This window comes from Leucoraja erinacea, chromosome 7 (genome assembly GCF_028641065.1).
Source record: "Leucoraja erinacea ecotype New England chromosome 7, Leri_hhj_1, whole genome shotgun sequence".
Lineage (NCBI taxonomy): Eukaryota > Metazoa > Chordata > Chondrichthyes > Rajiformes > Rajidae > Leucoraja > Leucoraja erinaceus.
The window spans coordinates 19,261,434-19,277,340 of record NC_073383.1 but is presented as its reverse complement, the minus strand read 5'-3'; the positions used below and the strand labels follow the sequence as shown (position 1 = coordinate 19,277,340).

The 15,907-nt window shown below is 41.4% G+C and overlaps 1 protein-coding gene across 1 annotated transcript in view; it reads right to left on the bottom strand.

The window, feature by feature from the left end:
- cwc22 (CWC22 spliceosome associated protein homolog) overlaps window positions 1-15,907 on the bottom strand; it is a 67,577-nt gene that overhangs the window by 42,184 nt on the left and 9,486 nt on the right. The window contains exon 2 of the mRNA XM_055637872.1: window positions 1,108-3,617. Within this exon, the coding sequence (XP_055493847.1) occupies window positions 1,108-3,617 (2,510 nt within the window). The remainder of the gene's footprint in view (window positions 1-1,107; window positions 3,618-15,907) is intronic.

The window sequence follows — 15,907 nt, the reverse complement described above, 5'->3', positions numbered from 1 at the left end:
ACTATGGAATGAGGCAGGTAGTAGAAATGAAATGTGCTGCGATGATCAAGCTAAATGGCATTATATAAATTTAAAGTTTATAAAAAATATATACCTAGAACTCTAGTCATTCAAACCCTAGACAGAGCCACCTGGTGTTCATATCGAAGATGAAACATCAGTACCACAACAGGCATATTTAAAATAAATCTATCTGACTGGACAAAGGATGACAACTCCAAATCATCAAGATTTCATGTCTTGCTCATTCCAAGACTCACTGCACAGCAGAATTTAAATATAATCTGAGACAAGTAATCATAGAAAGAAAACAGAAGACTCCAACTCATGAATGACTTAAAAGAAAAATTACCTGGAAGAAAATGTCGGAAATGCAGAGCCCATTATCAATTCAACATTATAAATTTATGCATGGGCTAAATTCAAATAAAGCAGCATGCTGAGAATTATCTCACAGTTCAAAGAGGAAAGATTATGACTTTGCACATTTTGTGATGAAGCAGCCATTAACAAAGTTTTAAACATAAGTGTGAATGCCGTGATCATTAAAGAAATAACTACATGTCTAAAGCATGTAATATAATGCAGTAATTAGACACCGAGCCAAAAGGTTTCAGCAATTTAATTTCTGAATTGACTCCTGCAATAATATTTACTTGTTTTATGTTGTGCTGCAATTGAGCTCTGTGTAGGTCTCTGTGATGTTTAGAATTTAGTGATGCAGCTTGAAAACAGATCCATTGGCCCATCGAGTTCACGCTGACCAACGCTCACCCATTCACCCTGTGTTATCCCACTTCCACAGAATTTACAGAAACCAATTAACGTAGAAACCTGCACGTCTTTGGATTGTGGGAGGAAACCGGAAGGACCCGGCGAAAACCCAAGCTGTTACAAGGAGAAGATATAATCTCCCCCACAGACAGCACCCTGGTCAGGATCGAACCCAGGTCTCTGGCGCTTTAAGGCAACAACGCTACCAGTTGCACCACTATATCATCTGGTGCAGAGAATATCACATCAATGTGTTGAACATGATACCAGGGGATAGATTTTGGTTACAGAGGTAAGCGTAATATATTGGATTACAGTACAAAGTCACTGTACCTGATTGGTCCCTTGATTTTCTGCTCTCTTCGTCCTGTGCTTTGGGTGAAGATGACCGAGAACGTCCTGCTAACTGTCTCAAACTAGAAACTGGACTGCACGACTTGGATTTTATCTTGTGAGGAGGTGCATCAGGACTTTCAGATCCAGATCCAAAACCATCCCTCCTCTCAGGGGAAGATGATCGTTGTCGCTTTTTCTGAGGACACTTTGGTTCCTTTCCATCAATGCTTTCTAAAACGGGACTCTGTTGTCTTTGACTGGTGATATGTGGACTTTGGATATTTGAATCTTCCACTTCAGAGCTTTCTACAGTTTGTAGACCCTTGTCACCTGTTGGATCAGATGACAATGTACTGTCCGGTTCCTTATTTTCAGGACTTACTTTTTGACAGCAACTTTCTTCTACTCTTTCAGTGTCTGATGGAGACTTTCTACTTTTTTGAGAACTAGGTGTAACCTGCAAAGGGGAGGATTCTGATGCGTCAGATTCATGTTTTTTTTCACTGGAAGATACTTCATCAGGACTCTGTATTTCCTTCTCAGTTAATGGATATCCATAAACACTATCACACGAAGTTGGGAATTGGGATTGGTCTTCCACAGGACTGTGACTCTGAGAAGGGATTTTTCCGGTACTATCTGCAGGACAAAGCGTTAGTTTTTCAGCTGATGTCTGAAAATCTTCAAACCTATTTTCTTCTTTACCATCAGGGCTTTCTCTCCCACTGTCAGCTTTTGCAGGCAGTGGTGACGTCTCTGAATTAGATCCTTTCTTCTTAAGGCCATGAATTGATGTTGGCTGCTCTGAATCAGAACCAGGCTTGTCACTTTTATCTTCTTCACTGGATGATGAAGAAGATGAAGATGAGGATGAGGATGAAGAAGAGGAGGAAGAGGAAGAGGAAGAGGATGATGACGACGACGATGATGATGTGCTGGATGATCTTCGTCTTGAACTTTGAGAAGGATTTCTACTCCTATCTTTTTTACCTTTCTCTAAATCAAAATCTTTACTTTTCAATTCTTCGTTGCTGACATTTGGAGGCAAATCTTTCTCAAAACTCGGAGAAGCACTTACAATTTTATTGCTTGTGGAATGTATGTTCTCAGGCCAATTTTCTTTTCCTTGGTCAGGACTTGGTTCTTGGCTGTATTCTTCCTGGTCTGCAGGCATTTTACTTTCTTCCAGAGAATCTGGTTGCACCATTTTGGTTTTCTGAAATTCAGGAATTTCATGGCATGATGATTTGGGACTTTCAGTCTCTGGTTTCTGTGTTTCTTTTGGACTAGAGCATGATGAAGCTTCGGGTTTTTCTTGCTGTGCTCGAGGAGTACATTCACGATCATCGCCTCTACTTATGGAGGAGACACTTGGAGAATTTTGTTTTGTACTTTCAGGACTGTTATTTCGGGAACACTCTCTAACTGAGGTCTCAGCAGACTGTTTTCTATAACTTGGGGATTTGGTGCTTGGCTCATTACTGTCTGGACTGTCAGAAGTTTTTCCTTGTGTAACAATACATTCTTCTTTCCTTCTACCCAATTCAGATTCTTCTATTTTGTTACTTTTCTGTGATTTGTGCCTTACATTTGAAGAATGTGAATCAGGACTCTTGGAACTTTTATGATCTTCTCTGCGAGGACTACGAGACGAGTTAGGTGATCTTCGACGTCTACCATCCCTGGTTTTCTCCTTTGAATCAAGATTGGGATGCAATTCCCTTGATCTTGATGGACTATAGCTTCTTGAATGCGTTTGATGTGTACTTTCATCTACCTGTAAACCTCGCCTGTTACTGGTTGGACGCGTTTCCTTCGATCTTCTATCCTTACTGTCTGGACTTCTTTTATGGCTGTCAGCTTTTTCTGATCTACTGCTGTACTTTGAAGTAGTAGCCTCTTTCCTTGATGAACGGCGAGGACTTCTGGAACTGGACCTGTATTCCCTCCTTTGTTGTCTGGGGGAAGAGCTATTAGATTTTCTTCTGTGTCTTCTGCTCCTATCATCCCCAATTTTGCTCCTTGAATCCGGACTATATCTTCGCCTAACCTCTTGAGGACTACGGCTCCTTGAAAGATCTTTCCTAGAACTTTCTGGAGAACATCGCCTTCTGTCACTCTCCGTTCTTTTTTCCTGCGACCGGCGTGATTGTTTGTTATCTGAGCGCCTTTCTTCCCTGATAGTCGACTTTTCATTCCTTCTGTCTCTGTCAGATGTCCTCATTCGGTGGTCCCCATGTGAGGAAGTTCTGTCTCTTCTCTCAAAGTGCCTTTCCTCTTTTTTCCTGGGATTTCCTGGTGATCTGCCTCTTTTTTCCTTAAGACCTGACGAGGAGCTTCCACTACTGCTTCCAGAACTACCACCACTGCTGCTGCTGCTGCTACTGCTACCACTGCTGCTGCTGCTGCTACTTCCACTTGAATTGCTTGAACTGCTGCTGGAGGAGCTGTTACTACTGCCACTACTGCTGCTGGATGAGCTGGAATCACTGTCACTGCTGCTGTCCCTGAAGAGAAAAAAATATAATTTGAGTTATCTGTGATAATTGCCATTCAGGAAAGCAGACAACGTTATCAAAGACCTTTCCCACCCCAATCATTTCTTCTTCTCCCTGCTCCTGTCAGGCAGAAGTATTATCGAAGCTTGAAAGTGCGCACAACCAAATTCAGGAACAGCTTCTCTTATCAGGCTTCTGAATGGTCCTTCTATAAGCAAGGGCAAGTCTGACTCCCATCTCCCTATTACAGATGTTGGACTTTGTAATATAATTGCACTATAACACTGTGAACTTGATTTTGCCCTCTATATCTAGCTACAAGTTGTACTTGAGTTTGGCTTGATTGTATTTATGGATAGTATCATCTGATTTGATTGGCTAGCATGCAAAACACAGATTTTTACTATACCTAGGTACACATGACAATAATAATCTTAAACCACTGAAGTCAGATGATACAGATTGTTTTTTTGTAATATTTGTCCTTTTAAGCATTGTGTTTCTCCCAAAAAAATTTCAATTTTGGTCTCTATGGATTGGCATTGCAGTCTTCTAGTTTTTTTTTCAAGCTTGCTGAGGGTTCTCTTTCAAACCTCAATCTGACAAAATGCTTCATAAAACTACGATCTCTAGCCTGAGCAGCAGGCAAAAAGCAAATTCCTCGTACACTGACGATGACAATTAAAGTTGAATCTGAATCTGAATGATTAGTATGATTGTGAAATACCAATTCCATGACATCAAAACAGAAGCTTTGACATCTAGCAAAGCCCAGCAGTTTTGCCAGTTTCCTTCTCATATTTTAATTTATGACATATGAACTACACCAGCAATTCCTGTCCAACGGTAATCACCACAAACTGAGGAGGTAACCAGATTGGTGTGCAAAAATCACATGCAGGCCCAACCAAGTAGAGTAACAACTTCATCCCCTGAATGGTAATAGTGAAACAGACAGACGGTTTATTTTAATGGTATTCCTGGAGTTTTCAGATCACTATTCCTGACGCCAGCTATTCTTTTTTCAGACTTATTTATATACCCAAATTTAAAAATTGTAGCGATGGGATTATAACTCATGTATACACATTTTGTATATTCTATTTCCTTAAGATATAAAAACATTCAATTCATTGTGTCATTGCCAGTTCCCCAAGCAATCCTATTCTCCCCATATCTATCTCCCTTTTCTCTTCTCTACTCTATTCCACCGCACACACCAATTAACCTAACAATTAGCATGTCTTTGGCACATGGAGAAAACCCAAGTGGTCACACGGCATATGCATAAACCCACAACTGACAGCGGCGGAGGTTGCAGCTGAACATCAGTTTACCGGACATGAGACAGCTGTGCTGCCTACAATACCAACATGTTGCCTTGATTCAGGCCTCTAGATGCTAGTTTAGTAACTTAACCAACCTTTGCTATAGAAGAAATTCGCCATTTTAAATAAGAGTGATAAGGAGTCATATAGTGTGGAAACAGGCCCTTCGGCCCAACTTGTTGACACCGGCCAACATGCCCCATCTACACTCGTCCGACCTGCCTGCATTTGGTCCATATCCCTCTGACACTATCCTATCCATGTACCTGTATAAATGTTTCTCAAACGTTGCGTAAATACCTGCCTCAACTAGCCTCTCCAGCAGCTCGTTCCATACACTCACCACATCCTTTGTGTAAAAAGAGTTACCCCACAGGTTCCTAATAAATCTTTTCCTCCTCAGCTGAAACCAGTTCTCAATTCCGCTGCCATGGCAAAAGATTGTGCATTTACCCGATCTATTCCTCTCATGATTTTGTACACCTCTAATAAATAATAATAAAGTCCTGCCCTGCTCAACCTCTCCCAATAGTTCAGGCCCTTGAGTCTTGGCAACATCCTTGTAAATTAGTAATTAGTTTTTGAATGTATGACATGCAAACATACTTGAAAGCTACTAAATTGTAGATTATTTCAAAATTTCTGAATAATTAAATTAAAAAATAATTTAACTCGTCTTCCTTTTTGTTTGATATTTGCAAAACTAGAGCCGAGTTGATTGCCCAGCAAAAACATTGGCAGGCTGGACTTCAGATGATCGTGGAAGTTTCAGATTTACTGATACACTGGAACGGCTGACATTTGCTATCAGGATCTAGACTTTTATTTATCTTTTATAACCAGGTACAACATTTACAATGAAATCTACCCTAATTTCTATGTTTCTATTAAGACCGAGGTGAGAAAAAAAAGTTTTCACCCAGTTGTGAATTTGTGGAATTCCCTGCCACAGAGGGCAGTGGAGGTCAAATCACTGGATGGATTTAAGAGAGAGTTAGATAGAGCTCTAGGGGCTGGTGGAATCAAGGGATATGGGGAGAAGGCAGGGTTATTGATTGGGGACGATCAGCCATGATCACAATGAATGGCGGTGCTGGCTCAAAGGGCCGAACGGCTCCTCCTGCACCTATTTCCTGTTTCTAAAACTAACTGAAGTACACAGAAAACCACAACATATTTGTGACGCATGTTCTATTCATACAAGTACAATATCATGCAGTTAAAGTCTAAAGTGATCATAAAGAGCAATCATGTCTAAAAATAAAATCAGCAAACATTTGTTTTTCCTTGAAATGCGAGATATAAAGACTTTTTCTTGAACAACATAAAAATCATTGCACAAATAGAAAACAATGAATTATTTTGCTGAAATACTCAATAGGGTTCTCATTTATGCACAAATGTATGTTGTGTGTGCATGAAGTGAGATTTGGACAGATACGTACTCTGCAAAGGAGAACTACCAATCCATTTTTTCGTGACCATCTAACATTTAAAACAAAACAATAGATTTTGGGCTGATAGCAAGTCAGGCACTGAGCGTCTGGTACAGGGGGACAAGACTAATAGTGAACCAGGCATCTCAGTTCCAGCCAAAGATAGACACAAAATGCTAAAGTAACGTCCACCGTCACTCCCACCAGGCAGCATCTCTGGAGAGAAAGAATGGGTGCGTTTCGGGTCGAAACCCTTTTTCAGACTGAAAATCATGGGAAAGGGAAACGAGAGATATGGACGATGATGTAGAGAGATATAGAACAAACTGGACCAAGTGTAGACCCGTTGGGTCTGCTCCCCCAATGTAATATTCCATAACTCACCTGTCCCCCCAGCGCAACCACTTCCCCCAACGCAATATTCCACCACTCAAGCATAGCCCCCCAACTGTGCAGGCGTGGCTCATTTCCCCTCATTCCCCCGCACACCCTCCCCCTCCTCTTCACCCTCCCTTTTCATTCCCCTCTCCTCCTTCCTACCTCTCCCTCCCTCCCTCTCCTTTCCCCTACCCTCAGTCACTCCCTCCCTACAAAACTCCTCTCCCCTCCCTACCATCTCTCTATCCCCCACTGCTCACCACCCCTATCCCCCCACTATCCCTCCTGCCCTCCTCTTCCCTATTCACCACGTCCTCCTCCCACCCCCCTCTACCTCTATTCCCCCTCCTGCCCCTCTCCCTCCCTCACCTCCCTCACTTATCCCCCCCCCCCCTCTCCTTCCCCCTCAATCCACCCATTCTCCTTCACCTCCCCAGGAACCTCCTAGGGGGGGGGGGGGGGGGGTCGTGTTCGTCGGTGGTGGGCACCATGAGTTTCGACGAGCTGATGGGGTAGATGTCCTCCGAGAGGGCGAGTTACCGCAGGCGGAGGATTTGGATGGTCGCAGGAAGACAGGACCGCCATTGCTGCAGAGGGAGGGTGGGGGAGAGGGGTGAGTGAGGGAGAGAGAGACGGAACCAGTGCCTCCACTGTTCCCCCCCCCACCCCCGCCCCCCTGCAGCCGTCCCCGGTAGAAACGGTACACAAGTTACTGTGAGAAGGGGAGAGAGGAGTTTGTGAGTGAGGCGGGAAAGTCCGCGGTGCAGGAAGGGGCGTCGCTGTTCCGGCCGTGGCACTGACTGACAGGAGAGGAGACCAATCTGCGCATGCGCGGTTTAAATTTTTTTTTAACCGTGATAACTTTTAAAATATACCATCGATCGGACAAAACTTGTTGCACACAGCAAAGTAGTAAGATGGCGGAAAATCGTAGCACTATTGTGTGCCGTTTTTGCGCAAATAGAAAAACCACGCAAACCAGAAGAGCACAAGATCAGAGTTTTAGATATGTATAGATGAATGGTGGACACAAAATGCTGTTCATGAACAGAAATATAGGCTACACTGCAAGATGCAAACCACTGGTTAGCTGCAAAAATAGGATGGCCAGGTTACACTTTGCCAAGAAGTACTTAAAAAAGCAACACCAGTTTAGGAAAAAGGTCTTGTGGACAGATGAGATGAAGGTTAACTTATATCAGAGTGATGGCAAAAGCAAAGTATGGAGAAGAGAAGGAACAGCCCAAGATCCAAAGCATACCACCTCAACTGTGAAACACGGTGGTGGGGGTGTTGTGGCCTGGGCATGTATGGCTGAAGGTACTGGCTCACTTATCTTCATTGATAATACAACTGCTGATGGTAGTAGCACAATGAATTCTGAAACTGCTCAAGTACAAATAAATGCCTCAAAACTAATTGGCCGGCAGTTCAGTCCACATCAGGACAATGATCCCAAACTTCTAAAGCAACAAAGGCGTTTTTCAAAGCTAAAAAATTGGCATTTCTTGAGTGGCCGAATCAATCACTTGATCTGAACCCAATTGAGCATGCCTTTTATAAGATGAAGAGAAAACTGAAGGGGACGAGCCCCCAAAGCAAGCATTAACTAAAGACGGCTGCAATACAGGCCTGACAGAGAGGACACCCAGCAACTGGTGATATCCATGAATCGCAGACTTCAAGCAGTCATTGCATGCAAAGGATATGCAACAAAATACTGCACATAACTACTTTCATTTACATGACATTGCTGTGTCCCAAACATTATGTTGCCCTGAAATGGGGGAACTATGTATAAACACAGCTATAATTTCTACATGGTGAAACCAAAACGTATAAAAATACCCTTTAATGAAACCCGACAATGTGCACTTTAATCACATGTGATTTTTTCTATTACAAATCTAAAATTGTGGAGTACAGAGGCAAATAAATAAATGATGGGTCTTTGTCCCAAACATTATGGAGGACACTGTAATTTAAACTGAGCCATTACTCTCATTCTCCCCCATCAGAGCCATTGTATTGAGAACTGAAGTTCACGAAAAAGTAATTTCGAAACTATGTTCCTTGAGTAGAAAAGTCGACAGAGGTCGCCATAAATAAAAAGATCAAACAAAATCTAATAGTTTTACTCAAAATATAGCTATCATTTATCAACCAATGTGAAAACCTTATTAACATTTTCTGTTCCTTTTGGGCAGCACAGTGGCGCAGCTGACAGAGCAGTTGCTTCACAGCACCAAAGACCTGGGTTTGATCCAGACCTTGGGTGCTGTCTGGGTGGAGTACAGACATTCTATATGGATTTTTCACCAAATCCCAACGACGCACTGGTTTGTAGGTTAATTGGCCTCTGTAAATTTCACAATGAGCACGGAGTGGATGAGAAAATGTTGAACTAGAATCGTCTTTTTGACTCGGTGAGCTGAAGGGCCTGTTTCCATGTGGTATCTCTGAACTAAATTAACTGAACTTCTGATCAAGGGTCTCAACCCAAAACATCATCTATTCCTTTTCTCCGGAGATGCTGCCTGATCTTTGGAGTAACTCCAACATTTTATGTCTGACTGAACCTGAATTAATTTTGCTTATATATTTGCAATAAAATCATTCACTTTCATGAAAGAGCATTTAGACTGGCACAAATGAATTTTTTTAAATCAATTGCTATGAAATATCTACCTTGAAAATTAAATGAGGTTATTCTAGAATAAATTCTAATTTCGCTACTGTTCATATTGAAGTCGGCAAAATTGCACCACCATCTGGCCTCAAGAGGTAGAGATATAATATATGATAATTCTGATATACAGGTTCATTTTTGCTGGTAGGAGGGATGCGAAAGAATCTCAATTGATTCCCGCTAAAAAGGCTAACATTTGGTGTGACGATTTTCTCAATTAAGCTACGGTAAGTCATTAATAAAATGCAATCAAGAAGCTGAATGAGAACTTAGGCCCAGATAAATGTCATCTGCAAGCAAAGCTAACCCGAACCATTTTCATATTTTATTTATGAACCATTACAGAAAATCCCTTATGTGTTATGCTATCAACTTTCTATTGCCAAACTTTCAAGAATGTTTTTTGAATCTTAATGCTAAGAGATTGGAGATTGCTGGGATCTTGACGAAGGCCTTTGCATTTTCTCTAGGCACAGGCGATGTGCCAGAAGACTGGAGAGCAGCCAAAGTTGTTTCTTTGTTTAAGAAAGGAAATGAGGACAATCCAGGAAATTATAGACTGATGAGCCTCCCATTAGTGGTAGGGAAGCGACTGAAGAGGGTTTTTAGCGATAGTCAGCAGGTTTTAGTGCAGGGCAGTCATTTGTTGCAAACTTAATTGAAAGTAAAGTGACATATATCGATTTTAATTGGAACTCCTGCAAAAAGTTGTGTAACTGATCAACCTTAATAAAAATAATGAAATTGCATTTTTTAAACCTGTCCAGTATTCCTTTGATAATTTGCCTTGTATTTTTTTTAATTTAAAACTTTTAGGGGTTTTATTAGCCGTGGAAGAGCAAAAATCATACTAAGACTTATCAGATGGGGACTTTCAACCCAACTTCCACATTCTACATTAATGTAGGCAAGAATTTATATGACAAAGCATTTTGAAAGGCACCATAATTGTGTTAAGATGCCTATAGGCATTCACAACAATGGACTTACTTTTTAAAGCTACAAACATGACAGCCAGTGTATACAATGTAAGGATTAATAGACAGAAACAAAATTAGTAGTTAATACATTTTAGAATGACTTGTTCCAAACTTGCTGGCAATAAGGAGGAAATTCTCTAATAGCACCATTGTATTTATATCCAACACAGTTAAAGGTCTTTTCAACAATGGAGCATCTCACAGTACAAATGCTCCAGCGCAGACAGCACTGAAATCTTCGAATGGCAGTATGAACAAAAGTGATGCATGAAAGGATTACCAATTAGCCAAGGATACATTACATTACATACAGTGATCAATTAAAAAAGGCTTTTTAGCCTTGGTTATCTTTTCAGGTTAGAATGTACTCTTAATTTTTATGATCCTGGAAAACATGCACAAAAGCCTGGGTACACAAAAATGCTGGAGAAACTCAGCGGGTGCAGCAGCATCTATGGAGCAAAGGAAATAGGCAACGTTTCGGGCCGAAACCCTTCTTCAGACTGATAGGGGGTGACGGGGAGAATAAAGGAAAAAGGAGGAGCCTGAGGGCTGAGGGATGGGAGGAGACAGCCCAAGGGCTGAGGAAGGGGAGGAGACAGCAAGGGCTAACAAAATTGGGAGAATTCAATGTTTGTGCCCGCAGGATGCAGGCTCCCCAAGCGGAATACGAGTTGCTGTTCCACCAATTTCCGGTGTTGCTCACTCTGGCCATGGAGGAGACCCAAGACAGAGAGGTCGGATGGGGAATGGGAGGGGGAGTTGAAGTGCTGAGCCACCAGGAGGTCAGGTAGGTTCTTGCGGACCGAGCGGAGGTTTTCGGCGAAACGATCGCCCAACCTCCGCTTAATCTCACCGATGTAGATCAGCTGACATCTAGAGCAGCGGATGCAGTAGATGAGGTTGGAGGAGATACAGGTGAACCTCTGTCGCACCTGGAACGACTGCTTGGGTCCTTGAATGGAGTCGAGGGGGAAGGTAAAGGGACAGGTGTTGCATTTCTTGCGGTTGCAACGGAAAGTGCCTGGGGAGGGGGTGGTACGGGAGGGAAGGAAAGAATTGACAAGGGAGTTGCGGAGGGAGCGGTCTTTGCGGAAGGCAGACATGGGGAGAGATGGGAAGATGTGGCGAGGTCACGTTGGAGGTGGCGAAACTGACGGAGGATTACTTGTTGTATGTGACGGCACAAAGGCCTGCTCCATTGTCTATTAGGGGCAGACTGAAGTGCTGGCCAACAATTTGGATTTTCCTGGCAATCTTTTTATGCCAATGCTTTGGTTGCTCTAAATTCACCACAAACTATCACCTTGGGGCAACCCTGTTTGCACAAAACAATTAAACACATCAGCACATGGAGACTCACAACCCATTGAGTGAAGGTTGTGACAAAGGACATCAGTATGTAGTTCAAAGGACAAAGGACAAAGGAAAAGGACATTTATTGTCACATACCAATTGGTGCTGTGAAATTTGAGTTACTGCACTTCGTTCTCAAGCAAAATGATTTGCTAATGAACCATCAACATGCACCAATTAATTAACTGAAAAATTAACTAAATTCCTTTACATTGTTATTTCCTGTTTGAAGGACACAATTCTCCTAATTATTCCCACACTAAAAAAGTTCAACATGCTGCTTAATTATTCCCTCACTTCTATTATTAATCTAATTCACAGCATACAAAAACAAGAATGTTAAAATAATGAACATTAATATAAGATATTCACAACTTGTTAAAGAACATAGTTATCCCTTTGTTTTGCCTGTTCCAGGATGTCAGAACAACACTCACAATTAGACGGTAAAACGCACTATCACATCATAGCCGACATGATGAGAGTTGGTGCAATTAAATCCATATTAACTGATGTGAGAATAAAGAAACAAAGAACTGCAGATGCTGGTTAATACACAAAAGGATACAAAGTGATGAGTAACTCAGCAGGTCAGGCAGCATCTCTGGAGAACATAGATAGGTGGCGTTTTGGGCCAAGACCCTGATTGACTTGGGAGGAAGAAAACTGAAAAATGGATGCTACGGGACAAAGCGTGGCAGGTAATATGTCTGTTACCCATTATAAGACTTTCCATTCCAGTCTGTGGTCCATCCTACTCGAACCCTCGGACTCCATCAAAACGATAGAAGGCGGCCTTGGAAGCCTTATCCCATTACTCAAACCTCACGTCAAAAACCTTGCCGTGATATTTGACTCAGCGTTGAAATTTGACAAACAAGTCAATGCCGTGGTAAAAGCTAGCTTCTTCCAGCTTCCCGTACATCGGCAACATCAAGTATCGTCTCGGCGATCATTTTGTTGACTATGTGCTTGGTCTGCCAAGGCTTACTGGATCTCCAGGTAGCTAACTATTTTAATTCTCCTTCCCATTCCCACGCTCACCTTTCTCTCCTGGGCTTTCTGTCCAGAGTGAGGCCACATGCAAACTGGAGAAACAATACCTAATATTCCACTTGCATAGCTTACAACCCATGGTATGAACTTTGAATTCTCCAATTTTAGGTAACCCTCTCCCCCATGAAAGAGGCCCAGGTAGAACACCATCAGCACGAACCTGAAGGGGTGAAAGGTTTGTCTGTCCTTGAAATATGAACACAAATGCCATGTACACTTTTATTTTGCATAAACATTAAATCTGTGCAATTTTAATAGAATCCAAAAAGTTACATTGTTCAAAGATTTATTGACGAACAGTACTATGAAAGCTCCATCACAATGTGTAATTTCATCACATCTGCTCAACACATTGCAACAGTGACAACTTGTATTCATTAAACCCTTTAACAGAACAAAATTCCCAAAGTGTTTTAAGAAGTATCAAACAAAATTTGACACTGAATCATGGCAAAGTAATCCTGTATTTATATCATAACTCTATCAGGAATCAAACTAATTCACAATGAAGTGCAAATAATCATTGTTCTTATCAGAGCAATATGATAGGTAACAAATATCACTAATCTATTTTATTGATGAAAATTGAGGGATACATTTGGCCAGGACTCTAGGGATAATTCATCATTAAAATGTTGTACCAACATATTACATCTACGCGAGAGACCAGCTGGCCCGCAGTTAAACAAATCAACCCAGAGCAGGGCTCTCACTTAACTTTTTTTCCCTGTTTCCAGCCGGGCAACCTAGGCAGCTCTTTAGGTTGCCAAATGACAGTTTAGGTGGTCATTTAAGACGGCTTGTATGACGCGTGCGATAATGTGCTCAGACGAAATGCGTAGTTACCAATTGGAAATTATGCTCAATGAAGCATTCACATATTATTTCTGCTTCAAAGAAAGTCACAAACTAAACATATTCACCAATCAAGACATGATATATACCACAATGACATGCAGCAAAATTATAATACAGTATCTCAACTATTTTTACACATGGTAATGAATGCAATTTCTATTATTTCTTTCCATTTTCCAAAATGTGGTTGATTTATTCAGGGTATGATCAACCTGTGTCAATAAATCCTGGGCCATGGTAACATATATGCATAACCATGCGGGCTCGTTATTCGCTCCGACCTTCCATCACCCCGCACTACAGCCGTCGACCGGAAACGTCACTTATTCCTTTTCTCCAGAGATGCTGCCTGACCCGCTGAGTTACACCAGTTTTTTGTGTCTATCTTTGGTATAAACCATTATCTGCATTGTCAAGCCGGGCAAAATGACCAGGCTTTGATTGCCCAGCGGGACCTTAGGTGGCCATTGGCACCCGAGCAACCGTTATTTTCGAGCCCTGCAGAGACTTCTAAAATAAATACTCCCTGGGTTAATGACTGCAAGATCTCAACTTCTCAAAGAAAGATGTAAAGAAACAGAAGTTTATCAAAATAATTTCAAAGCTTTTTGAGTTCCGGCTTATAAAAGGTAAATTGTGCAATGGAGGAGCAATTACAATAAGATACTAGTGTTATTTTTACCCTTAATTGAGGTTTTCAGGTTCAGTCGCCACCAAAATTTGTACGATGGTATCACTCTCATCAGCACTGTCATACAAACATGTAAACGTGCTGCAATAAGCCACTTGCTTCCTCAAACGTGCTCCATAATTTAATAGAATCGCAAATAATCTGATTTTAAGCATATTCTGTGTTCCATCTACCCAGAGTAACCATCCCTTTGGGGAGGGGCGAGGGGCTGGACTTGCAATAACAGTAAATAAAAAATCCTGCAGGATATTCAAAAAGATTTATTTAATAGCTATAATGTTATTATTGTTTCTACCAGCTAAAGGCACTAAAGGCTGTAGTTGGAGGCGTAACTGGGCCATTCTTTGGAAATGCTTCTTTATTAATCTTATTCATTGCTATTTTCCTACCTACAGAACTATAATTTTTGTTTTAATTCAGTTTGTTAGAAAAAACGGAGTTATGAAAGAAACGCTTCCCTGTGCGGTCACACACGTGACCAGTCGTACTCGACATCTGACCCCAAACATTCTCAGCATAACATGAATATTTAATTTGATAAACTTAAAAAAAAACAAAAAATCATATATACAGTACACAACAATATACCTGTAATGCTTTCAGAATTAGAAGAGATGTTTTCCACAATGTTTCATATTTTTGGTCACACTGCAATGGCCCAACTGCAGAAACTTAAACTGCATATCCGCAAAAAATATAAGGCTGAAATTTTCAGCAAAACACAAAGTGCCAGAGGAACTCACTAGGTCAGCAGCATCTGTGGAGGAAATGGACACACGGCATTTTGGGTTGAGTCCCTTCTTCAGACTGACAGAAGTAAGGGAAGGAGGAGGGGGGGGGGGGGGATAAAAAGGGAAACGTGGGACTAGGGGATAGGAGACGAGTATACGAAGGGGGAAAGGAGCAGAGTAATGTGTCTGCACCAGGGTGAAGATTTTTGTGCATATTATTGCTATACGTTACACTGTTTAATGGAGTATCATTGCACAAAAGCAATTGTCCTCAATGTCAATGGCCACTCGCACACGGTTAAAATAGCAGTTGTGTTCTTAAAGGAACAATGGTGTCTGATTACCGCGGAAATGTTATATTAAGCGCCCGACAGTGTTCTTTCTATCTGTCAATTTCCAAAGTAACTTTTAAGTAGTTCTCGTCTCCAAAACTGTATTACAACCAATTCAGCTCACATCATGCAAATGATGTTCTCTAATTATTCACATGCTATATTCAATTGTGCTATGGAAACCAAGCATTATAGTAAAACCAACTGTTCTTAGCTTTTTTTTAAAAGAGTGTTACTACAATTTTAAGCACCAGAAATGAATTCACTGCTTAGCACACCTTAAAACAATTCTTGATGCAGATTTTGGTCCTGAAAATTCTTCTGGATCCCCTCCCCAAAAATGGGCCATCAAATTACTCCATCCATTTGTTTCTCCTCACACAATGCACCGTTTGTAATGGCCCCATCAACCCATGCCATGGCCCCCAATCTCCTACAATTAGTAATTCTCGGTGCTTTAAAAC